General features: G+C 40.6%; 2 protein-coding genes across 3 annotated transcripts; one reads left to right on the top strand and one right to left on the bottom strand.

The window, feature by feature from the left end:
* Positions 1-863: 863 nt before the first annotated feature.
* MARCKSL1 (MARCKS like 1) lies at positions 864-2,636 on the top strand. Its single transcript, XM_053454769.1, has 2 exons — positions 864-1,032; positions 1,452-2,636. Exons 1-2 carry the CDS (start codon positions 967-969, stop codon positions 1,962-1,964), a joined length of 579 nt encoding a protein of 192 aa, XP_053310744.1. The 5' UTR covers positions 864-966; the 3' UTR covers positions 1,965-2,636.
* Positions 2,637-13,000: 10,364 nt separating this feature from the next.
* On the bottom strand, positions 13,001-21,389 carry HDAC1 (histone deacetylase 1). 2 transcript variants are annotated; one of them, XM_053454768.1, is made up of 14 exons: positions 21,223-21,389; positions 17,499-17,611; positions 17,188-17,305; positions 17,002-17,076; positions 16,621-16,759; positions 16,378-16,519; positions 15,895-15,987; positions 15,713-15,821; positions 15,450-15,590; positions 15,015-15,123; positions 14,791-14,921; positions 14,548-14,694; positions 13,904-13,952; positions 13,001-13,806 (listed from the first exon to the last, which is right to left on the bottom strand). In XM_053454768.1, exons 1-14 carry the CDS (start codon positions 21,269-21,271, stop codon positions 13,779-13,781), a joined length of 1,443 nt encoding a protein of 480 aa, XP_053310743.1. In that variant the 5' UTR covers positions 21,272-21,389; the 3' UTR covers positions 13,001-13,778. The 2 variants fall into 2 exon arrangements, with proteins under 2 accessions (XP_053310743.1, XP_053310742.1); XM_053454767.1 differs by having other exon boundaries at positions 13,904-13,964; positions 21,223-21,388.
* Positions 21,390-25,314: the final 3,925 nt, after the last annotated feature.

The raw sequence follows: 25,314 nt of genomic DNA, 5'->3' as shown, positions 1-25,314 counted from the left end.
GACAATACTGTGTAATCTACATACTAGAACTGTTTTTATAAAGACATTTTTCTTTAAAAAAAAAGACAATATTTTTAATGTGATACTTGTAATAGCAAAAATGGCGAGAGTTCACCTATTCAGAAGAGCTGTTACTCTGTGTTTAACTTATGTGTGCAGAAAGCCAGTGACAATGTTACTGTAGCCAATTACAAGTGTTGCCTTCCATTACAATGTTTCACAAAATGATTGTATCTTTTAGAAACATGGAATTTGATGGCAGATAAGAACCATTCTGTCCCACCTAGTCTGCCCATTTTTTCTAACCTTAATCAGTGCTTGGTCTTGTCGTAAATTCAGTATAGCCATATCCCTCACTGTATTAGCCTCTACCATTTCTGCTGGGAGACTGATCCACATCACCTATATCAACCACCATCTCAGTAAAACTTCCTTACATTACATCTAAGCTTCTGATCTTCTAGTTTTAGATTCTGACCCTTTTTTCTATGATTTGGTTATTTTGTCACTTAATAACTAAACTATAGTTGTGTATGTAATCATACACAATTTTCTTCTCTCCCATATGTTTTTAACAATTTAACTCCTCTCTACTACTGACTCCTTGCTCAAGCCCTCCCATCCCATATTCCGTCTCCGACTTTCTTATATTACCCGTATGTTTTAGAAACCAATTCCTCTACTCCATCTTTCTGCTCGAAAATCACGTGCTCGATTGCACACCAAGCCTATCAAACAGGGCAGGGCTGGACCGCGACCCCCTATTCCCTGCGTCGTCTCCTATTGGTTGATCCCACCCCCCCTTTCAGAGAGTTACTTTGATTGGCTTATGGGTTTGCATACTCTATATATGAGAGAACGCTAGCAGAACCCTCGGCATAAGGGAAGGTACGGCGTAGCGGAGACTGGTTACCGGTATTGGTAAAGAAAGAATTTTGATTAAAAAAATCCCACAAGTGTGCGAATATGGGCTCCCTGGAATCCAAGAATAAGAACGCTGACACTGCCGTCAGTAAGGAGGCAGAACAACAGGTGAGACACTTTCAATATTTACCGCTTGCGTACAATTTACCAGCTCGTGATGCTTCGCGGAGGGGTAACTTAATTGATTTAAATGGCTAGTGCTGTAGTATTCTGCGGTCCTGGATAGGCGTTTTTGGGGGGAGGAGAGTATTTGGGGTCTCATCCGGTTAAATGTGTGTATTGTCTCGGTACGATGGATTCCTTTGACTAGATAGCGCTGGCACACTGCTAGGAAAGGTGGTGCTCCCAACAGATGTTTTAATGGTATTTTTCTGATGGGGGTGATGCCTCTATAGGTAAATGTATTGGAGAGGGGGTTGCAGACAGAGGATACCCCCACTGGTCTTGTGGGTGGGGCTGTCTCGCCATAGGGTGGGGTACGTGCGGCTATCGGCTGGCTATATCTATTAATCTCGATTGTCTTGTAGGAAAATGGCCACGTGAAAACCAACGGGGATGCCCCTCCAAAGCAGAACGGAGATTCTACTCCAACGAATGGCTCCGCGGAGCCTGTCCCAGAAGCAGAGGGGTCTGCGGAGGCCATCGAATCGGCCCCTCCGGCTAATGGTGAGGCTAAAGAAGAGGAACCCCCAGGAAAGCAAACCAAGAAGAAGATGGTGTTCTCATTCAAGAAGCAATTCAAGCTTCCTTTCCGTAATAACAAGACCAAGAAGGAGGCTTCAGAAGAGCCCCCTGCTGGAGAGGAGGCAGGGTCTCCTAAAGAAGAGGAAGCTGCCCCCGCTGAAGAGATAAAGGATGAGTCTGTGGAGGCAGAGTCTGCCCCCAACCAGGAGAGCCCCAAACCTGAAGCAGAAGTGCCATCTAATGATGATGATGATGCCCAACCCGAGCCAGCTGTGGAGATTGCAGAAGAGACACCCAAACCCGCGGAGTCTGAGCCCAGCACAGAACAGCCCGATGAGCCTCCAAAGGAGGAGTAGCGGAAACGTGTCCCACAACAAAGACTTTGTGCATTGAGCCGCCCATTTACCTCTGTCCCTTCACTCACTACAATCCCGGGGTTCTGTATCTACCCTGTAGTGGGTGTGTACAGACCTGTATTATGTGCCAAACGTTGCCTTCCTGCCCCTCTGTTGAACCCCTTCACTAGAGTTGTCCTTCTGATGTGAAGCCAGAAGCTCATATGCTGTCCTCCTAGTGCAGACCCATTGAACTGCATGGTACAGACTGCACTTCTCCATCCCTATTTTAACTGAAACTTTTTTTTCTCTAAAGGGAGATCTCCTAGCTGGGTGGGTGAGAGGAGGTTACTGCACATGAGAATCTGCTTTTAAAATCCTGCTGGACTCCTGACTTCTGTTCTAGCGGAGCTTTGCCCCTTCGAAGTGGCTCCTAAACTCTGCTGTTCAGAGGCAAACTTCCCTTGTGTGTGCATTGTTTCCCCTGATTTGGCATGTATGATCAGCTTTTGTGATGCTGCACCAGGAGGGGTGGGTTTGCCCTGGTCTGGTGCTTGCTGTTGTGAATTGAGAGAATTGGTTTATTTTTGTAAATACATTTTCCCTCTGTTATGTGTTTTTTGTCACTTTCCCCAAGTCTTTCTGGTTGTTCCATTGTAATGTTTTAAAAATAAATTAACCTCTTTATACCAAGGTGTCTTGATTACTTGAACAATGGCTACTGTAAATGCAAATTACCTTAAGAAAGAAACAATAAGTGTGCGTGGGGGTTAGGTTTCCTCCAAGCTCCACATCTAATTATGCTAAATACTTTTTTTTTTTTTTTCCCTTTTTGAAATGGGAATTCCACACTTGAATTTCTAATGACTGATGGACAGTCACTTGCATAAGATGGGGAAGATAATGCTTTCTTTGGGGGGGGAGGGGGCATACTGATACAGCTTGTTTACCTCAATCAATGTTAGATCCACTTCAAACTAATCTCTGTATTGGGGGTAGTCTTAAAATACTAGCATGCTGGTTAAGGGTACTTGTGTTAATGTTCAGTTCTTTAGCTGTAAAACAAATGCATTCTTAAAACTAAAGTGAACCCCTTCCTAGTTTCTACAGAGTAAAAACAGCTGTAGGCAAGTTTGAATTACATTATGTAGACTCTAGCTATGTATGTATGTGTGTGTATATAATATATAATATTTTTTTTGTTTTTTCTAGAGTTGTGCAATTGAAAGCTGCTACTATTTAAGTAGCCCCCCCCCAATAAACAGATCTAGGTTTCTATTCAGTTTCAATATACACAGGGTTCCAAGCAAATGCAAGATTGCTTCCCCATTTTTTTGCCATTTTGCTAACACTGTGATTTAGAAGTTATTTTAGGAGTGGGGAACAACCTAAAGTCACTTAATTGCAGTTCTAATAAAGCACATGCTAAATGGGTTTGGGTGTGGGGATTTATGAAAGATGTGGATTTTATAACTTCCTGATACTACTGTGGTGTCACTGTATTGGGTGATCTTGGCTCTTGTTACAGGAGAACATCAATAATGCTGGCCCTGAGGTCAGCAAGTTTATATGTTCTTCTTTTCGGCAAACACCTACATATAGTCATGTGGTATATGTGCAGTTGTGAAGAAAAGTAGATAGAATTTTGTTGTGCATGTAAAGGTACAGCACCACTTGCACATCAATTAAGTATCATGTATCAATATTTAACCTTATTTCTCTTCATTGAAACTCTTCATGCATGCTGCTCCATTGTTACTACATTAATCAAATGCTGTTCCCCTTTAAATTCTCTTTACTACCACTCTACCCCATTACATTATTTTATCCGTCAGTTTTTTATTTTCCGTCCTAGAAACATTTCCCCTTCTACCTAATCCCTAATCTTACCTCATCTTTTATTACCTTTCTCATTTGTATTGTTTCAAAACTTCTAATGCAGATCAGGTCTGGCTTTCACCACCTTGTGAGCGATTGCACTAAGGCTCCTCGGCTAATATTAGGCTTGAAACAAGAAGTAAGAATTTTCGGTAAGTCTCTAGGGCAATTCTGGAGGTCCTGTGTCATATAAACCTAGCTAAAAACTAAAATTGCAGTATGTCAATTTAGTGACTGTACTAGCACAGTAAAGGTCCCAGTTGTCTCTTTAGGAGGGTCAGTAGTCCTTCTTTGAGGCCTAAATCCAAAGTAGTCGGGGATATTTCACAGTAATCTACAAGTAACAATGTCTACTGGAAAAGCAGAATTTTTTTTATATATACCAGTATATATATATATTTTCTTTTCTAAATAAGCGTTTGTTTATATATCAAATGGTGTTAGTGACCGCATTTGTCCAGATGTGTGAGAACTTCAGCAAAGGCCAACCGTGAGAAGTCAGAGACCATGCTTTTCTGACCTGCTGCTCTTCACCATAGCTACAGACTTCACTACAATACTTGGCAGCCCTGAAAAGCTGGGATGGAAGACAAAATAAAGTCAAACAACAATGGGACTATGGAGCTTTAGAAAACTTGCCTTTGTCAGAATAAATCTCATTCTGTCTCAACAATGTTCTTTTTGGGCTGCAGTATATGGCTCAGACATGACATGCCCCTGTTGACTATAATCAGTTGAGCCATCAGGACAGCTACTTCAACTGGTGGGCTAAACTAGAGTAAAACATCAATGGTATATCAGATGGGTTGCTAAATATACTAACTTTGCTTACAGCTATTTTGTGTGTGTGCAACTAAATGCGCAGAACTCTGAGAAACACCGCAAAGGCTGCCAGGAACTTCGTGGGCTGCTTTTTTGCTCCTCCTCTTCAAGAGTCTTTAATAGTACATGTGGAACAGTTCAATTCATTAGAAGTGGAATACACATTTAGTCTGCATGTATAAAGTTTGTGAGGGAACACCCACTAGAAGAAGTTAAACCGGACGTGTTCTCCTAGGGCGATCAAGAAACTCATCAGAGCCAGGGACTATATTGAGCAAATTGCAGGACTGTCTAATATTGTTTCGGGCTGATCAGTAGACACAAAGACATGGTATGGATGGTCATTCAGGGAGGTCACCTAATAAGAACATTAGTGTATGCTAGAAGGGGGCTGTGCCAATAAACTAATACAAACACAATGTGGAGAGGCAGTTTCTCTGCTACAACTCCATTCTTTTCTGGGAACTTACTATGAGGGTGCAATATAAGAGGCCTAGTGCCTGCTAATGTGCTGTGTTAAGGACTCTTTGTGATCTGCTAGGAACTGCCTGATCCTGAGTAGAGAACTGGTCACTATCCAAGACTGTTGCAGTCTGATTATCAGCTCACTTAAAGACTATTCCATCATTGTCAGTATCGAGTAGGAGGACAACTAATCCCCAACCCCCTCTCCTGCCCCCTGAGCCACTGGACTTTTGCCCTAACCCTCTCCTCCCCCTACCCTACATTTCACTTACAACCCCCTCCACCGATTTCCAGATGTAATTTCTTCTCCAATCCCATTTTCTATTTTACTATTTTTTGCCATGTTATGGTTGCTTCTATGTACTACATCTTGTGTCAATCTATGCTTCATAGTGCTGTGGTGTGTCATAGTACACTACTTACAGTTGTTTTAGGTGTACTGTATCATAATAGAGAAAGATATGATATGTATGCTGTGCATAAACTCAACATTGAATAGCCACACAATAGACACATATGTCACACAGACACAAAAAATGTTGATGAAGGCCTTCACATCTAACCATACCACACAAAAGTGTCCCTGTATGGGCATTTGAATCATTAAGAGGTATGCTGCATTATGCAGAAGAGCTGTGAACAGTCACCAAGTTCTTTGTGGGTCAGCACAGTGGTGATAAATCTTTGATGGCATGGGTTTTTCTCCATCAGCTCACATGGGTCCAGTTATAATGGTTGGTAGTACCAGCTCCTTCAGCAAATGCTCCTGTAGGGATATATGAAGGAACAGAAGAAGTGAGAGCAGCAGCATTTGAAATGATAATGAGTTCCAGGGTGATTCTCCCGAAGCGGGCACCAGGAGATCCTTCTTTTTCTCCTATCTTCGCACATGCACACAGCAATGTAAGCCCAAGCAGCAACTGTGTGCAAACCTGGGCTTGGTGCACCTACCCTCTTTGCCTAATTTAAAGAAAACTGTGAGGCGCAATAAATGTTTTTTTCATCCAACTTCCTTATTCATCCAAAATTAGTAAAAGTAAAAATGTCTTCTTTCATGGTAGGAAGAGGAATATTAAACACACTGATACATTTTGTAAATTATTTATCTCACTTTCAGTTCCCTTACAAAACTGCTGAACATCAAATTGCACCACAAAAATGCTATTTTTGAAGTATGAACCATTGCATGAGAGCCATGTGATGATTCAAATACGAGTTTGATCTAGCTATTTTTTTCAAACATATTTCTGTTAGTCTTTCCAACTCTAACATATCCATAATGTACTGTTTTACAAAGCAGTTTAGGGTTGTAGTTAGATCGCACAATAACTTTTTACTGGTATCATTCCATAGGATACACATGAGTCAGAAAGTGACTGCACAATGAAAACAAATATAAACATGCTGCCACCAGTGATATCATAGATTAGTTTTTGCCACAAACACAAACATTTGTTGTTATATACAAATGTGAACACTTCCCCATCCTTCAGTTATCAATAGTTTCAAGATCAGTATAATGCTAATGCTTAGATGACATTTTTTAAAAAAGAGATCATTGTAGAAAGAGGTTAATGTGGGGGTCAGCTGTCTCTCCAAAATTATTTGGTATTCAGCTGAGAGGACCTGAGATGTTATGAGAATCTAAAGATCGTTTAGTAGTCAATTTGGCCATACAGTAGATTATGTTACACCTCATAACTGCCTTCGAGGCTTCTCTGAATTGGAGACAATCGTTTTTGTAAGCTAAATTATTGTGCAAATAGCTGGCATTTTCTAAAAGAGATTTAAATGTCTACTGTATGAGGTAGTTGTAGAAGGATTCAGTGTGAGCCATACTGGAGCTGAGATAAGGGGCAGCAAGTTGGGTGCCTGGAGGAGATAATCTATTCTACAGCCTGTGGAGAGTGTCCTTGATGTATAAATTATTTGATTGTGGGGTGGGTAATTCACCAGGGGTCAGCTAGATTAAGTCCATTGATAAACGTATGAATACCTGAGTTAAGAGGGTTGGTCTGTGTGGAGGTGGGTCTAGTCCTGTCCAGTCTTCAGTGTTAGCCAACATTGAAATCACCCCCAACTAGAAAATGTGGGTAGGAAAAGCTTGTTATTTGGTTGGTTTACCAATAATATTCATTGATGATAAAAAGTCAGGGAAGGGTGGATGGCACGTGGCAATGTTTTATTTATCAGGATTGCTGCTCCCTTTTTTGGTCTATGCTTTTGTGCAGGATTGCACCAAAAGTATAGACTGTTTTCCCCTCTTCCAATGTGTCAACAACATGGAGGTTATACATCCTAAAATAGGAGATCATTTTGTAATGTTTGAATGAGGAGTTGAGGCCCGCCACATTCCATGAGAGGAGTTTCAAAGTGTTTTTGACCACACTACGACAGGTCCTCCCCCTGGGCCTTCTCTATGAAAAGCAATAAGAAACTTCCCAGATGAAGAGTTTGCATTAGCCATGTCTGCATGCCCGAGATCCAATATGGAGTAGGCCAATGAATCGCAGATTATTATGTCTACTTCTATTTTCTATGTCATCTAGTTTTCTGCCAGTGATTTGTCTGAGATTGTAAATCCACTGTATCTTTCAGGATTTGTAGATTATCTTCCACATTGTTTTGATTTTGGTCTGAATCATGTAGTTTAGGTGAGTCGGTAGTAACATATGCAGTAATTGACCCAAGTGTTTGAACTTCAACAATCTCTTATCTAGCAATGGTGAAATCAGTTGGGAGACCTCCCTTGCCATCACCTCAAGTTGGGATTGAGTCGGGAGCAATTCCGAACTGCTTGTCACTGCACATAGCTCTTGGAAAGGAGATGTGGCAAGTTCCTCTCCCATAGAAACCACATGTATGTGGACAGAATAAGAACTTTACAATAACTAGAGTGGTAATGATTAGCCACAACTACCCTAGTGTAGATTGCAAGCTTGCAAGGGCAGGGCCTTCTTCTCCTTTTGTACCAGTTTGTTATTGTGTGATTTTAAATTATTTCATCCTCTGTTGTAATAACACTACAGACATTGTTGGAACTGTATAAATAAATGTAATGTACTGGTGTTCAGCCAGTGCTGTCTCACTCAACTCTAATCTATAACTACAATTCATATAAACTTCAACCAACAATATGGCTGCTGAATATTATTGTAGATGCAGGCAACAAAAGTTAGCGTTTGTACTGTGGACGTATTGTAGCTCTCCAGCCTATTCTATAGTTAACAGCAGCTGTTCCTACTCTTGCTGGCTCAACATCATGGGAGTTGCAGTCAAGAAAAGTAAATGTTGTGTTCTGTTGGGTAGCATTTTGAGATATTACAAAAAAGAGGGTAGTTAAAGAGAAGTAAAAAAACGGGACCTAACGGCTTGGAACCAAAATAGGACACTTGGTAGTTTTCCAGCAGTTGTGGTAACATTTGGCATTTAAAGTGCTGTTATTTCATTTGTAATAATCATGAGATGTGCATTCCACAGCAGCTGCAGTGCCAATCCACAATGATATAAAAGCTAACCCTTTACATTCCAATTGTACTCATTATCCTATGATCATACCAGACTGGCTGTAAGTCACAGGAGCTGGAATATTTACTAACCCTAGCTGCCATACATGTTTGAAAACTACCTTGTGTCTGCAGAATGCAAACTGTGTCTCTGCCCAGGTGGAGACTCTGTGTCTATGAAGCAGCTACCAGAGTGAAGGGGAGGAGACAAGCTAGAGGGAGAGGAGGAGAGGAAGAGAGCAGACCAAAGCCTTCTACCTTCTAACATTTTTGCTGACTACAAAGTGTTTTTTCTGCCTCTGTGTCTACTTAACTTACTCTAAATACTCTACTGTTCTCCCTCTCCTGCTGCTCCAGTGGCCCTCCTTGAATTTCCCTCTCGTTCCCACTATGGATGCCCATGCCATTGGATCACCCCGCGAGTACCCAGTAAGTCAGAACCTTAGCTAGTAGCGCTCATTCCAAAGTACTGGATTGTAGGTCTGTCCCAAAGGGAAATGCTGCTTTAGAAAGCAATGTTCCACATGGTCCAAGGTATAGTGATCCTCACACCCTGAGGCCCCTTTTCTTTCAAGGAGAGTAAAAATGAAGTGGTGGATGTGCCCAGATAGCAGCATTGTTAGTATTACAATGCTAGTAAAGTTGATAAGCAGCCTATCAAATTCAAGGCAATGAAGAGTCTGAAACTCTAGTACTTAAGGTCAGGGAAGCTCAGTGTCTGTCCTGTGGTCTATCAACCATACAGTATAGAGAATGAGGCACCTCACTATCTTCGTGCGTAGAGGTTGTGAGGAAGCCGACGGCTGTTCCACATAGGAACACAGAACAAAGCAACCTGGCGACTCAGGAACAGCTTGCATAATTCAATTGTGACCATGAAAATAGTTTTCTCCTTTTCAACAGCAGTGGATCCAGGCCTCCTGCATGACATCTTCAGGACAGAGGGACCCCTGTTGGAAATCAACACGCTCTCAGCCTGCAATCTAAATCTGCTCCGCCAGCAGTGGATAGTTGGTGCTAGTACACCTATTTGTGCTGATGTTTTTGCTTTCTTTTGTGTTTTTATGGCATTTTAAAGATCAGGAAGTAGAGTTCCAGACATCCTGATGTAGTTATCGTAAAAACTTTATATTATGAATAAATTTTAATACACACATACATTTAGGGTTTCCACAATGACACTCAGCTAAAGCAGATCTAGTAACCTTCCAAGTTGTAAACCAAAAATTCCGAACACAGAAAAAAAATTTTGTTTTTTTTCCCCCCTGGAAATTCTGAGCAGAGTTATCGAAATAGGGGGGCTGAAAATGCTTAAATAGTAAAAAACTAACTGCACCATTTTTAAGGGCCTTACTGCATTATTGCAATGACGCCATAAATCTTCATTTTGTATTATAATTGCTATATACTGTAGTTTGGGTCTACCAGTCTTACGTCACTAACAGGAAGCACATTCCTTTTCGGGTCACAGCCCAAAGGCACATACGCATGAGGATACAGCTGAACTATTGTGCGAGGTTGCATCAGGGTCTTCCTAACAAATCTCAACTAAATCTCCACATTGCCAGTGTTTTGCGTGTACTGACGCTGCTTTTGGAAGAAAGGTTCTTCAGGCAGTAGTGACTATTTCCTTCCTGTGCTTCCTCACTCTTATTGTTGGAACATCCAAAATTCCTGTCCCCCTTCCATCCGCAATTACAAGTAAGGGGGAAAGGTGACATTTAATAGTCCTCAGTAAACCACTTAACTATTCCACTAGGAGTGGCAGGTCTAGAGAAGAATTGTTTTGTAAGAATAGTATTCAGATAGTGCCAGGATTTCCCTTACTATCACATTCCAAGTTATCTGTTCACTTTGTGAGCCTTAAAGGGGAAGTCCCATAAAGCAATATTTTTGACTATTTAAATATACAGAACACACTATTAAATACATTTTGACAAAACTAATAAATACTTAGCTTTATTTACTTTTGTTTCTACAAAACTTCATTTATCTGGAAACATGCAGGCTGCAGTTATAGGCAGTCATTTGATAATTCGAGGGACGTTCCCTGCTCAAACAATACCAATGCTAACAGCACAATATAGTTGCTTCACCAAGAATCACCAAAGACCCTACATTGCTGGCTGACTGGCTGGCGGATAAATTATTTTAAGATTACAGCCAAGGGCTTGGGCTGCACTGCATTTGTACAACATTTTTTTAAATTATTATAAATCTGTATTCATATCACATTTTACTTGCACTGGAAACTTGGCCCTTGGTGTTGGATATGGGCTGGACATTTGGTTCCTACCTCCCCTTGAAGACTTCAGAGGTTCGGCCTTAACAAGGGGCTGTAGAAGATCCACTAAGGATTCCCAGCTAAGAAGGAAAGGAAATGGTTGCATATCCTTTTGGAGTGTGGCTCCAGAAGATGAAGACTAGGAACCCAGTTGTTTACTGTGGCCTTACAACAGCACAGATTTCAGATATTGAAGCACAGTAGCAGACTTAATTTATTCAAATAAAATAACCTACCAAACAGATTGTAAGGCTCAGGACTGCCAGGCAGAGTTCATGACCAGAGGTGCTCCCATTTGGCCTCCATCACTCATTCTATAACACGTAAGAGACCTTCACACCAATTCATTGCCCTAGGTACCCATCTCTACTGGGGGGATGGCTGTGAGTAAATGACGTACGGGAACAAAAGTAAGGAAATGTAAAAGTATTGATGACACAGCTGGATATAAAAATGTATATTAGTAAAAATTTGTAAAATTGCCATGAATTATATCCAGAACCCAAGGCAGAGATACATGGTTTTACAGCATAATAGCAAATTCACAATTACACAGATTTATTTTTAATCTATGAAGGCATGGTCTTTTTAAGCATGCCCAGACTGTCCAATATACACAACATTAAATTGTTGAAGTGGGAAAAACTATATCATAAGCTTAAACCAGTAAACAGTATGACACATTTACTCTAGTTGATTTACCGCCATATTCTGCAGAGGAAGGCTCACTGTAGCAGAAAGTGGCAAATGGTAGAATCCTAGGGCTAAGAAAGAAATTACAGAGACTGTGCAACTACCACAGTGCCACACAGAGTAAGAGCAGGGTACTCTCCTGTGGCAGTCTGTTAACATTGTCAATTTAAGCGTCCTTACTATGTACTAATGGAGGTACGCAATAGCACTTTTACCAATGTAACATGGCCTGTGATAACCACATCCTCCTTGCAGACATTTATTTTACTGAATTTATCCAACAGTGCCATCTTGTGGTGTAAAGGAGAGCAATTTCCACCTAACAGTTTCCACGATAGAGCAAAACTACAAGTCATCCATGAAGGTTAAGATAATATGGGTGCGATCATCACACATTATTATGCGATTTAATCACGTGCTTGGAACGTAATGTCGCACACCCTCGTCGTACAGGATACCAAGCCAAAATATTTTTGCATAAAGGAACAGATTATAGTGATATAGGGATTGAGTAGGGGCAATGCATATCGTAATCAAACACTTTAAACAGGCTGAAGACTAATCCCCTTGTAATGAAAAGAATTTGGTTTGTTAGCTCAAATCACTGGTTACTCCGTATGACCAACGATGTCGAGGCATTCAGCAACACCGAGATCAGCATCAGGGGCCAGGTCTGGCCACTCCCTGGGCAGCAACATTCGTTAAACACTGTATGGAGGCAGACGATAACGACGCATTCAGCAACACCGAACACTCACCCCAGGACGCACTGCGAGTGATTTTGCCATTCGCAAGATGGCTGTGCAAACCCCCCCCCTCAAAAAAAAAAAAAAAACCACACACACACACCACACACACACAGTTGGAAAAGTTAACTAGAGGGTCTCCAGGTACTGCATTCAACCACGCAAGTAAATGGAACCCAGCTCTTTCTAATCACAATGCGATTAGAAAGAATGAAAAAACAAATCCAAAAAGAATATAAATAAAGCTTATTATGAGCAAGTGCTAAAATTATCACTGTATCTTCCCAAAAATCTTGACATGGAAAGAGTTAAAATAAAAGCATTTCTAATACCGAAGGGGTGTCTAAAAAAGAATGGTTTGATGGGGTAAATTGGAGAGGTCAGGCTCAAGATTGGGCATAGGCACAGACTGACCAAATGGGGGGGGTAATTTCCTATAAAAAAACATATATTTTTTTTTGTTATATATATGAAACAAAAAAAAAAAAACACATCTGAAGAAAGCCCTTGTCCTGAACAAAAAAAAACATTACTTAGTGGGTACACTAAATGAGTGAAAAAACACGAGCACCACAAGTGTTGCAAACAGTAAGACAGCCTGGTCCTTAAGGGGTTAATCTAATGCAAAACCTCATATCACAAAAAAGAAACACACAAACCACCTGTTCTATAACATTTTATTATTACAAAAGATTCTCCACAATTTACCATAAAAAAATTCCAGCACACAATGGACATAAAAACCCTGCATCCCCTTTGCTCCAAATATCTTAACCCCCACTTATATGAAGCCCAAAGCGTAATTCAAGCCCATAACTGCTGAGCAGGCTTCTCCACCTCCTCACACCTTCTGCTTCATAACATCGAAATGAGTTAGCAGCAATGGTCAACAAGGAATCCCTGAAAACTTTTAGGAAAGGGGACATGCACCCCCCCTCCTACAAGCATATGGTTACCACCAAATGGAAGACAGCAGGGTCCCCCATCTTCCTTACTAACTAAACCCTGAGCCTAAAGGTGAATTTCTCTCTCCCAATGTATGAAAGCAGAGCAGTTTGGTTGTGGACAACAGCAGGAGTGTTTACGTGGGAACTGGCAGGGATGTTCCCATAATGCACCGTTTCTTACGGCATTGCATTAAAACAGAGTAAAAACCAAGGTTGACAGTTAATCTCTTTCTTGCATTAGAGAAGCAGGGCTCGTGCTACTGCAACACAGACCAAGTGTACTATTTAACTCTAAAAACACATTCATACTAGAGGCATTATGAAAATTCCCTCTTAACATTATCCCCCCTTTCCTCCCACAATAGCCTCTGGAACAAATAACTTAGCCAGTCCAGGTCTTCATATTTTATATAAATGTTTCTGTACAGGCAATATAAAATATAAAACCACAAGGATCACTTGGTCTCGGGATCTCTTTCGTCTACCAGGAGCACTCAGGCAGATTTAGTCTCTTCTTTTACCCTGAGGAGAGATTTGAACGAAAGTGGTCTATGAGTACTTACATAAAAGCACATATCAAAGGGTAATAAAACAAAATTCATCAATTTTTTGTTCATACCGCTTGGCCTCTGTCTTCTCTTCCTTAACCTTTTCCTCCTCCTTGTTATCTGTAAGAGATACTGTTTTTTTGTTTAGAATGCTCAAGAGACGGGGAAATAAAATAAATAAATCCACACATTCAAAAGTTTGTCGAGTCAAGGTCTGTTTCACTTGGGCTATAGCTTTTAGCCTCCAGTTAATGTAGTTTTAATGTCTTTACTAAAATGTGACGATATTAACTCAGCACAAACCAGTTCCAGGCGCTTAGTGATTAACCTATCTTTAATGCCGTACATAATTCCTGAATGCCAAAAAGATTATCTTCCAAAAGATAGAAGATTTGCCAGGCAGGAATAGTTTTTTGTTTTTTCATTAAATGGGACAATAGTACAATGTTTTAAAAGTAATGTTATTGTCATAGTAACCAATGGATTGTGTGTGGTTAAGTAGACACTTTCACTGGTTGCCATAGTGACAAGACCACTTTTCAGATTTTGCACAAGACTCCAATGACTAAAAAAAAGGTGCAGCTATGTGCTTACATAATGGAAATTAAGACATTTTTCTTATATGAATGCCTTTGCATTTATTTTACAAGTTCACCTTGGATGCATACAGAGTACAAAGAAACCAACACCAGGAAATAAATGTCACACTTCTCACCTTTTTTGTCCTCTGCATCTTTCTCCTCCTCTGTTTTGACACGTTTCGCTTTTTTGAAATTGGCCACATTCCTTCTACCACCTTCTCCTTCGTCCTCAGAGTCTGAGAACTCCTCGTCACAAGCAATTCGTTTGTCTGAAGAGCGAACTACAAAAAAAATAAAAATAAATACAAAATGCCAATGTGTGGTCTGCCAGCACATGTATCTGTAATCCACAATTACATATCTGATTTGTTCCTTACTGGAAATGCGTTTATCTGGATCTTCCTCATCCTCATCTCCACTGTCGTCCTGTACCGAGTCCTCAGGGATGGCCTGCATTTGAACCCCAGGAGCATGTGGGAGCATACGTAGGTTCTCAAACAGACGCTGCCTGTAGCACAAGATCATATCAGTCAATACAGCATGCAGTATGAACTACATAAAACCACAACATTTCTCCAACTACTCTGTTCTGTGCACTCACTTGATCTTTTCCAGGTACTCATTGGTGTTCTGGTTGGTCATGTTGGATGGGCTAATGTGTAGCTTGAAGTCTGGTCCAAAGTATTCAAAGTAATCATTGTATGGAAGCTCTACAAGAATCAGTGGTACATAAACATTTAGATGTTGAAAGGAACAGTTGCCTAAAGCTTAACTATATATAAAAGGTTGCTTCTTCCCACACATGCCTTTTAACCCCGTCATTGCTTCTTCCCACAAGAATTTAGATAGGGCAATGAACTATTGAGCTTGTGCTGAAACTATCTTTGTCTTTACTGCAACCTTTGCCACTCTGAACCATCATCACGCTTTATATACATAGACAGACTAATGCGTATACACTATTATTTTTACCGTCTATTGGAGTCTGCAGGCTTTAATATTTAGGGAAATATGTTAATATTTCCTTCATACTAACCGTTGGGGATCTCTGTATCCAGTGCTACAGCCGTTTCAAAGGTCCAGCAGCGGGCAACATTTCGGATAGTGTAACCTCCCCCACCAAGCATCAGTAATGGAAGGTTAAAGGTCTTCATAAACTCCACACATTTAGCATGACCTAAGTAATATCAAAGAGACTTTAACAAAATTCAAAACACAAAGTCATGCTGTTTGTTGACTGAATACTGTCGTTAGCAGCACCTTGTCAATACCCACCCCATGCTGCCCTTTGTTACTCACCCTTTATGGTCAAGTTAAAACACCCAAGTCTGTCCCCAGAAAGCGAGTCGGCCCCACACTGCAGAACCACCGCACTGGGCTGGTACATTTCCATTACTTTGGACATCACCTGTTAAACAAAATAATATGAGTAGCACCCAGCAAAAAGCTTCTTGACATTCTACCCACTTGAGGAAACTTACCGGTTTAAATATGGCTTCATAAGACTCGTCATCAATTCCATCCCGTAAAGGGTAGTTTACTGCATAGTATTTTCCTTTTCCAGCCCCAATATCCTAATCAAAATGCGATCAGATTAGTAACATCTTTTTTACTGCATGAATCTTCACACTCAGTTTCCACAGTATTAAGCTCCTAGAGCCATTGACTTTACCCAGGTAACTAACAGACAATGATTCTGCCCGCCCTACATAGATTTGAAGGACTATCATGTCTTCTGCTACCTTTTCTATCCAAAGTCCATTACAGGACCATGATATCGGGGCAAACGATTGTTGCTTGAGACACAAATTTATTTTTAAGCCCAGGGGAAAAAAACAAAACAAAAAAAAAAAAACTCTAAAATCCAAAAATTGTTGTAAATAAAGATTTTGAACTGAAAGAAAGTAGTGCTATTATAGAAGTAGATTTAGGTTTTCTGTTAGATATCTGACATTCAAACTCACCCTCAGATCCCCAGTGCCAGGGAAATATTCTCCATACTTGTGAAAGGAGACAGTCATGACCCTGTCTGTGGTGTAGAATGCTTCTTCCACACCATCACCATGGTGAATGTCAATATCTATATACAAAACCCGCTGGTGATACCTGCAAGCAAAAAAATAAATAGTAAAAAGGTGAATAGGATAAGAAAAAGAAAAAAAAACATGCCACCTTAAAGGCTAAGACACATCAGATTGCATACGTACTTAAGCAATTCCAAGATGGCAAGAACAATGTCGTTCACGTAACAGAATCCAGAGGCCTCTGATTTCTTGGCATGGTGAAGGCCGCCAGCCCAGTTTACTGCAATGTCTGTCTGCTGTTTGTTCAGCTTAACAGAACTTGCTGCAAGCACAAGTAATGGAAAACCATGAAGAAAACTAAAGTTGAATTACACTTTATAAAATATACAAGCAGGATAAAGGGGACTGCTAAGCAGAGTGCCTGAAACATATGCAAGGTAAATGCAGTAAAATCGAAGAGGAAACACAAAAATTAAAAAGTTGGTTTAAATATAGGTTCCTATCAACAGGATACCAGGAAAGCGCAGAGCTAGGCATCATTGACTCTGCAAGGGCTGCACTTACCTACAGATCCACCTGTCGACAACTGACAGAACTCAAACAAGCCATCAAATACAGGACAGTCCTCTCCAACATTAACTGAGAAAGACAAATACAAAATTCTATTTCAATTTAAAATTGGGCTCACTTCCATTTTATGCACAATTGTGGTGTGAACACCCACACTCTCCCAAATTTGGAGAAACTTACACCTTTGCATCTGCTTGCTGTACTCCGACATGTTATCTGGCCGAATGGACCGCAGGAATTTGATGTAATCATCGCTGTGATATTTGGTCATTTCTTCTGCATTTGCTTTATGAGGTCTCTGTTAAAAGATAGCACATTGACGTCAGTACATGCCGTCTCTCATATTCCCTACCCACTGTTAAATATATGTTGGTGGTTTGTGAAGGTCGATACCATAAACATACATTAATGCTAACATTCATATTTCAAGTACAAAAACATCAATTTCCGGCCCTCCCTAATGTCCAGTGGTAAGAAACATTCACACTTACATAGATTTCCATCTTACGGTACAGGCCATAGTTAAGAAGTAGATTGTGTGTCATACGAATTCTATGAGGTTTCATGGGATGACCTTGTCCATAATAATAGTTTCCAACATCACCTGCAAAATTAAAAAGTAAAGACTATTCAGATCCCAAAAAATAAATAAAAAAAAATCCCTCTTTTTGTTTTTTTAGCATACACATAGCACTGTGCAGACTAAGTTACTCCAATACGCTGAGGGAATGGTTATACAGAGCATCATAAAGTGCCCTCGATACAAATGTGTGCATTTATATTATATGTGTGCATATATAAATATGGGCCATGAGGGCCCTACCTATGAACTCTGTCTGTTGCATATACAGATATACATACTGAATGCCAATACTTCTAAGCTTTTTGACATCTTTATATGTAATTTCACATACAGGAAAATCGTTAATATTGTTGTTCCCATGTCCCTATATCACTTTGCACGCATTATGTTTTTTATAAAAATACTGCAAATCAACAATAGTTGCTCATATTCTACAAAAAGTCCAACAAACCAGACAATGGAGTTTTCACACCCTGAGGAGGAGTGTTCGTTTTTTTGGGTTGCTGCAGTCTTATCAGGGAAGTATTATATCATTTGTTCACTATATACACCACACGTGATTTTAGGTTATTCACATCTTTTTTCTTCATATTCTACAAAGTCTGCTAAAGTGATCACAGAAGTGCCAGTGATACTGTATTTGCTCGATTATAAGTCGAACCTGATTATGACGACCCCCCAAAATCTGAATATTAATTTATGAAAAAAGAAAAAGCCTGAATATAAGACAACCACATAGGAAAAGTTTTACTAGTAAATATTAATTCATGTAAACTATGTGAACAATTGTTTGTTAATAAAATGATTGAGAAAAATATTTTGTTTATTTCTTTTTTTTTTTTTTTTTTCAACCTGCCCCCCAGTTATGCACATCTGCCCCCAGGCTTGCCACTCTGCCCCAGAAATGCCTTATACCCCATATATGCCACTGTGCCCCATGATATGCCACTCTGGCATTTAGGGGGTTAAAAGGCATATTATGGGGCAGAGTGGCATATAGGGAGGTATAAGGCATTTCAGGAGGCAGAGTGGCATTAAGGGGGTTAAAAGGCATTTCACAAAGCACTCTGCCTCCAGAAATGCCTTATGTCCCCATTTAACACCCCCCCCCCAAACTTACCGGTGCTTCGGAGTCCCCCGCTGCTTAGTCCGGGCAGCGTGTAGAGCTCTACGCGATTCGCGTAGACAACTTCCGCTCTACGCAAATCGCGTCGGGGTTGGCATAACATAGGAGGATCCAGTTCCCCTGCATCTGAGTCCCTGGTGCTTAGTCAGGGCAGCGTGTAGACAACTTCCGCTGCAGCGGAAGTTGTCTATGTGAATCGCGTAGAGCTCTACACGCTGCCCAGACTAAGCACCAGGGACTCAGAAGCACCGGTAAGTTGGGGGGGAGGGGCATAACACAGGAGGATCCAGGTCCCCTGCATCGCTGCGGGGGATCTGGATCTTAGTCTCATAGTCAGACCTATTTGAGGTCTGATTATAAGACGACCCCTATTATAAGACGAGGGGTATTTTTCAGAGCATTTGCTCTGGAAAAAAACCTTGTCTTATGATCGAGCAAATACGGTACTTCAAGAACAACATTATAACACCAGTGCTGAATTATAAATACTAGCTAAATCAAGAGCTAGACCTGTATTTCTTTTTTAAAAGGATGTTACTAACGTTAATGCAATGTAAATGAAGGAACAAAAATTTGCATGAAGGTTCAGGACTGATCCTTGCCACCAAATGCCCTTTCCAGCATGCTGACCAAGCCATGAGCTCAAAAGGAGATGCCAATTGGCTATGCTGATAATTAGGTTTATTATAGGTTTATAATAAGTCATAGTAACCCTCACAGATAAATGAATATAACATTAAGCACTCCTAAAATGTTATTCATGGAAACTACTTTGTGCCATCTTATTTTGATCCTTATGACTGCATCTCTCCTTTGTGCTTACATTACAGTTATATAATGCCAGCAGATTCTGTAGTACTTGACAATGAGAGCCGGTAGAATAAATGTAACACCCCAAACAATAAACTGGTACAAAGGGAGAAGAGGGTCCTGCTCTTGCGAGCCAACAATCTATTCGGTGGTTATGGGGGGGGGGTAAAACAGTAGGATGGGGATGAGTTGGTTGATGTGTTATGAGGAAAAGTTGTACTCTTCTTGATGGAGGTGGGTTTTCAGACAGCTTTTGAAAGTTGCATACGAAAGAGAAAATCTGACAGAACGGGGAAGGGAATTCCCGAGAAGTGATGCAGCAGAGGTGAAATCCTGAATGCTGGAGCGGGAAGATGGAATGATGGTAGAATAGAGACGAAGGTCATGAGAGGAACGAAGAGAGTGGATAGGGGTGTATTCAGATAGGAGAGTAGAGATATAAGGGGGTGCAGAGTTATTAAAGGCTCTGTAGGTCAGGAGTTTGAATTTGACTCAGAAGGATATGGGGAGCCAGTGGAGCGGAGGATGAGGAACGGCGACTGATAAATATTAATCCAGCTGCAGCGTTGAGGACGGACCGGAGCGATAAAAGGCAGGAGAGGGGAACACCAGTTAGAAGGGAGTTGCAATAACCCACAAGGGAGTGGATTAGTACTTTGGTCATTTCTTGTGTGAGGAATGGGCAGATTCAGGAAAGGTTTTCCAGGTGAAGGCGGCAAAATTTGGTGAGGGACTGGATTGTGCTTTAGCACTTTGATCTTACCAGCCTTGGTTAGCATAGCCAGGTTTAGGTAAAACTGGCAAACAGAATGGGTTTGGCATGGATGTTAACATTACCTCCACCAGCATTAAACACTCTTGTACAGTGTTACATTTAAGGGCATCAAACGGAACAGAAAACGAAGAGCGCCAATTTTTGGTCTGCTTCAGAATTAAGATGGCTACTCAGGCAAGAACCATTTGGACAACCAAGTTTGCCCATTTTAACTGCTGTAAAGACTCAAACCTTAATTGGACCTTGGGTTTACATTCAGGACAGAATCATGTCACTTGGGCTTACATAAGGTTATTGTTAACACAGGTTACTTGAGTGCAGGTGTGCTTATAAAATCTTCCCTTTATAAAGGGGCACAAATGTAACTTTGAGTGACGTTTATTATTTATAATTTCATGGACAGAATGGAAGCACAGATTGGGTTCAGAGAAGGACATGACGTTGAGCAGCAAACATTTATTTCCCCCATCGTGGCCATGTGAATGAGAAAAGGAAGCGATCTGCTTGTCTGGGATCAACCCACAAAAGGAATATTACGATAGAACCTGCATACTTTTGGATAGAGTCAATTAGTTAAGTGCTCGTAGGTTATAGAAGCTGAATAAAAGTGAAATAAGGTTACTACCCAGAAGTATATTATATATATATATATATATATATATATATATATATATATACACACACACACATATACATACTGAAGAGCTCATTGTAAAGGTTCTGGGACTTCACCTTATTTAGTAGTTATATAACGCACCACATGAAATATTTTTATTCCCCCCGCCAGGACCTAGAGTGTTTAGATATCCCCTGTGTATTAACCCCCCCACCCCCGGCGCCACTTTAATTATTCAGCGCCCGTACTGCCCGAGTGTATCATACTAACCAGTACACCATTTACTTGTCTTTTTTTATACTCACCATCGTAGTAATAACACACTTTTTTCTTTGTTCCCTGACTGTACGCCATTTTCCTTCCTCGAGTCAGGAGTCCTCTTCAGCTCGCCGGCCTAACGTCCGCCAGAAGGATTCTCTCCGCAGCCAATCACCACAATGCTCCAACACCCAGCAACAAGACAGACAGCTGGCTGACCTATCATAAACCTTACAGCTGAGAATAGGCGGGGTTATGCGTTGTACTCGCAGACTGTACCAACATCCACAAGGGGAGGTATAGTGGTCCACGCATATTCAAGAATTTCCAGATTTCCCCGAAACATTGTTGTTTAACAATGGTCAAATAATAAACCTACTTTCTCTGAAAACCACGAGAGCACAGTAGCGTGGTCGGCGACTATGTGTGAAATTGGATTACGGCCCCCACGTGTATCACTCCTTTAAGAGAATAATGATTTATTGATAGTATGGATTGTACCATTGTCCGAAAAATGTGGTATTACGGGGTGCACGTCTGGCCTTTCATTGTCGCTGTGACTTGTATTTGCTGAAACTTCCGCGTTCATCTTACTTTGTATCTAAAATAATCGGTGTTGCATATACATAAAATACAATATTCATTTCGCGTGGCTTTATATAGTAATACCACAGTTGTAAAGGCCCAGACTTTGAACTAACTTAGAGGCAATTGAAAAACATCACTTCCTGTATAGGTTATTTCTCTATGTTTACACGCGGTCTCCATGAAAAATTAATATTTTGAGAAACAAATTTAAATACAAGTTTACTTTATGTCATTATTTGAACTGTAGGAAAGTGGTATTGTGCACTGGAGCCTTTAAATAACTCAAAACTCCAAGCCTCCACCCCTCCCCCTTGTTTTGCCTTGCTTGTTTGAATAAAGTTGTAAGGCCTAAAATAATCAATGGGTCCCTGTTTCTATTGTTAATGAAGCAGGATGTTTAACTTATATAACATTCTAAATAATTTTGTTATATAGAATATATAGCACTGCTTGTAAACAAAGATATACATTGTTATGTATGTATGTTTGTTATCAGTCAAAATACCACGAAAATATTGTACTGTAATCTCTCACTCCTTTAACCTCCTGCTTGTCTAATATTCAGGGCCGGCCGAAGACTTAACGCCGCCTGGGGCGAAGTTTAAAACGCCGCCCCCCCCGCCGACGCCGGGGGGGGGGGGCGGCATTTTAAACTTCGCCGACGCCATAATTTACGATCCCCCTCCGGTACTTACCTTTAAACAGTCCTGCGGCGAGTCTCCCTGCTCTGCCACGGTGCCGGCTTGTAATGCTGAGCGCCGGAAATTGACGTCACTTCCGGCGCTCTGCATTACAAGCCGGCACCGGGACCGAACAGGGAGACTCGCCGCAGAGGAGAGAGAGAGGGGCGCCGAGCGGGTAAGCGAAAACCACTCGGTGCCTCTCTCTCCTCCGCTTCAAAAAAAAAACAAAAAAAAGCGCTTGGGGCGGCAAAGTGCCGCCCCTTCTAAAGTGCCGCCTGGGGCAATTGCCCCAGTCTGCCCCATTATAGGGCCGGCCCTGCTAATATTTATTTCTTAATGTCACAATGCTACCAGAAATTTAATTTACAGCTGAACTTCTCAATCTCTGTTAGTTAAAAGCATGTCTATCTTTCGTATTAACTCAACAGAATTTCTTGGGATCTCATTTTATCCTTCACATTTAATCCTTACCCAGATCCTGCCACTTGCACCTAAAATGTGTTTCTTCCTTCTGCCCTTGTTCTCACCCAAGAAGCCCAGAAATGTTTTTTGTCTCCCGCCTTGACTATTATAACACTCTTCTCGTATTCCTCTGTTTCGACTCTCTCCTCATAACAAAAAATGTTTTTAAAACTCACTTCCACCCAACCTATAACTTTCATCTTCCCTCTCAATTTTCAAGGAAAAACTTAAAACTCACTTCTTTAGAGAAGTGTACAATCTATGGCACTATCGCTTCCTCTTACCGAATACCTTGTGTTTCTCTATACCCCATTCCCTCTAGACTCTAAATGTGCAAGCAGGGCTCTCTTTGCCAAATGTGTCTTAGTCTGTGTTTTTTAGTTTTGTCATACCGTTTGAATATATGTAATGTAAGAAGTGCTGTTTAAATTGTTGGTGCTATATAAACCTTATATCCCGGCTCTCAGCAGTGAGGTTGGATGCCCCTCAATGGAGCTATGAACGGAGGCCTGCAAGGAGAGGACTTCTGGAAAGTAAGTGATGGGGAGAAAATAGGGAGAACGATTTAAAAAGAGAAAGATAAACGTGAGAGATAGAGAGAAGTGGAAGGTGATGAGAAAGATAATGATAGAGATATAGGGAGAAGGGAGAGAAAGTCAGAAGGGGGATGTAATGAAAAGGAAAAGAGATGTGGTGAGACGGGGGAGATAATGAAAGAGAAAAGATATGTGGAAAAGGGGGAACAATATAGTAAAAGGTAAAATATAAAGGAGGAGAATGCAAGAAAGAGGAGATATAGTGAGAAGAACTAGAGAAGGGAAAAAGGGGAGAGACAAACAAAGAAAAAAAGTAAAGATAGAAAAAGGAGAGAAAAAGAGTAAAGGGAGAGATGAGAAAAGAAGAAAGCTGAGAAAGAAAAGGGAGATATAGGGATGATAGATGAGCTAAAAAGAAAGAAGCGAGGTTGAGAGAAAAGAGAGAGATAAAGTGAATTAAGAGGAGAGATAATGTGAAGTGGGAGAGATGAGATACAGTAAAAGGAAAAATAATGAGAAAGGGTGGTCAAAGAAAATGAGGAGAGAGATAAAAGTGATAGAGAAGGAGAGAAATGAAACAAATCTGAGGTAATGAGGAGGAGCAATAAAATGAAAGGAGAGAAAAGAGGAGGAAAAATAAAGAGAAGAGAACTAAAGACGAAAAAGGGAGCGATACCGAGAAACAAGAGAAATTAAGAGAAATGCGAGAGATAAAGAGAAAGGGGAAAATAAAGAGAAATGAGAGATATCATTGGAAGGGGAGGATCAAAGAGATAAAGGGGTGTAATGAGAAAAGGGAGAGATAGTGAGATACAGTAGAAATTGTGAGGAAGGGCAGAGTGTTTGCAAAGTGTTTAAATGCAAACAAGTGTGTGCATGCAAGGACAAGTGTAAGCCAGGATGTTTATGTGTAGCGCAAGCATGGCAATGCACGCATATGTATGTGTTTTTGGGCAGGCGTTTGTAACGGTAGTGTATATGTGTGTATTCTGACTATTAATCACTGTTACTGTTTTGGGCCTAAAGGGTGTATAATGAATACAATGTGATAGGGCAAGTCATGTGGGTGTAATCTGGGTACTAGGGTATGTGTGCAATCTGGGTGTCCAATCAGGGTGGAGGATGGCAGTGCAAGTGAGTGGATTTTGCCCTCAGGGGCTTACCCTCACAAGCGCCACTGCAAGAGATTTTGCCTCCCAAAAAGGATATGTGGGCATAATTTTCAATATGAAAACCCATGCATGGGGGTACTCAGGAGATGTTGCTGAACACATATTGGGGTGTTGTTTGACATATACCTGGAGCGGCAAAATCATACCAAAAGTACAATGTATGTGGAAAAAAAGACACAAACAACTTACTACTATTTTGACTACCGCTACTAGTAGAATTAATGTCTCTAAAGAGTTAAAATACCAGTATTTGAAATATTTGTTTGTTTTTATGGGGTAAATTGAATTGTCCGACTTTAAGGATAGGCCAAATTTTCAACATGTGAAAATTGCAAGTTGAAAAACTGAATTGCACATGCCCCAAATGCATGGGTGGTGTCACTGTATGCATGGAAAGAGTTAAAATATTAGCATTTGAAAAACCGTGGGTTTTTTAAAAAAATATATGGTTTGATGAGGCAAATTCTATTGGCCAGCTTCAAAGATCTCCCAAATAGCATATGGAGGCTGAATAACCAGATTTGGAAAAAAAATATTTTGAAATAGCAAAAAGCTACTTGTACTTCTAAACTCAGGACAGATAGTAGAGGCTATTTAGCAGTTTTTTTCATTAGCTTTTATAGATTTTTCAAGTAAAAGTCAGAAAACTTCCTTTTTTTAATTTTTTTTGCCATATTGTATACTTTTTTATAGTAAAT

Source organism: Spea bombifrons, chromosome 2, assembly GCF_027358695.1.
Source record: "Spea bombifrons isolate aSpeBom1 chromosome 2, aSpeBom1.2.pri, whole genome shotgun sequence".
NCBI lineage: Eukaryota > Metazoa > Chordata > Amphibia > Anura > Pelobatidae > Spea > Spea bombifrons.
The sequence above is the reverse complement of the archived record's forward strand: the minus strand, read 5'-3'. Positions and strand labels throughout refer to the sequence as shown.

What these genes read in the sequence shown, in the direction of transcription:
- HDAC1 (XM_053454767.1), bottom strand. Translation starts at nt 21,271, where the DNA reads ATGGCGTACAGTCAGGGAACAAAGAAAAAAGTGTGTTATTACTACGAT. An exon ending in AGTGTGTTATTACTACGATG is followed by an intron (nt 17,612 to 21,222) that starts GTGAGTATAAAA and finishes TTAATTTTGCAG; the next exon opens with GTGATGTTGGAAACTATTAT. An exon ending in GGATACAGAGATCCCCAACG is followed by an intron (nt 15,124 to 15,449) that starts GTTAGTATGAAG and finishes TGATTCTTGTAG; the next exon opens with AGCTTCCATACAATGATTAC.
- MARCKSL1 (XM_053454769.1), top strand. Translation starts at nt 967, where the DNA reads ATGGGCTCCCTGGAATCCAAGAATAAGAACGCTGACACTGCCGTCAGT. An exon ending in GTAAGGAGGCAGAACAACAG is followed by an intron (nt 1,033 to 1,451) that starts GTGAGACACTTT and finishes ATTGTCTTGTAG; the next exon opens with GAAAATGGCCACGTGAAAAC.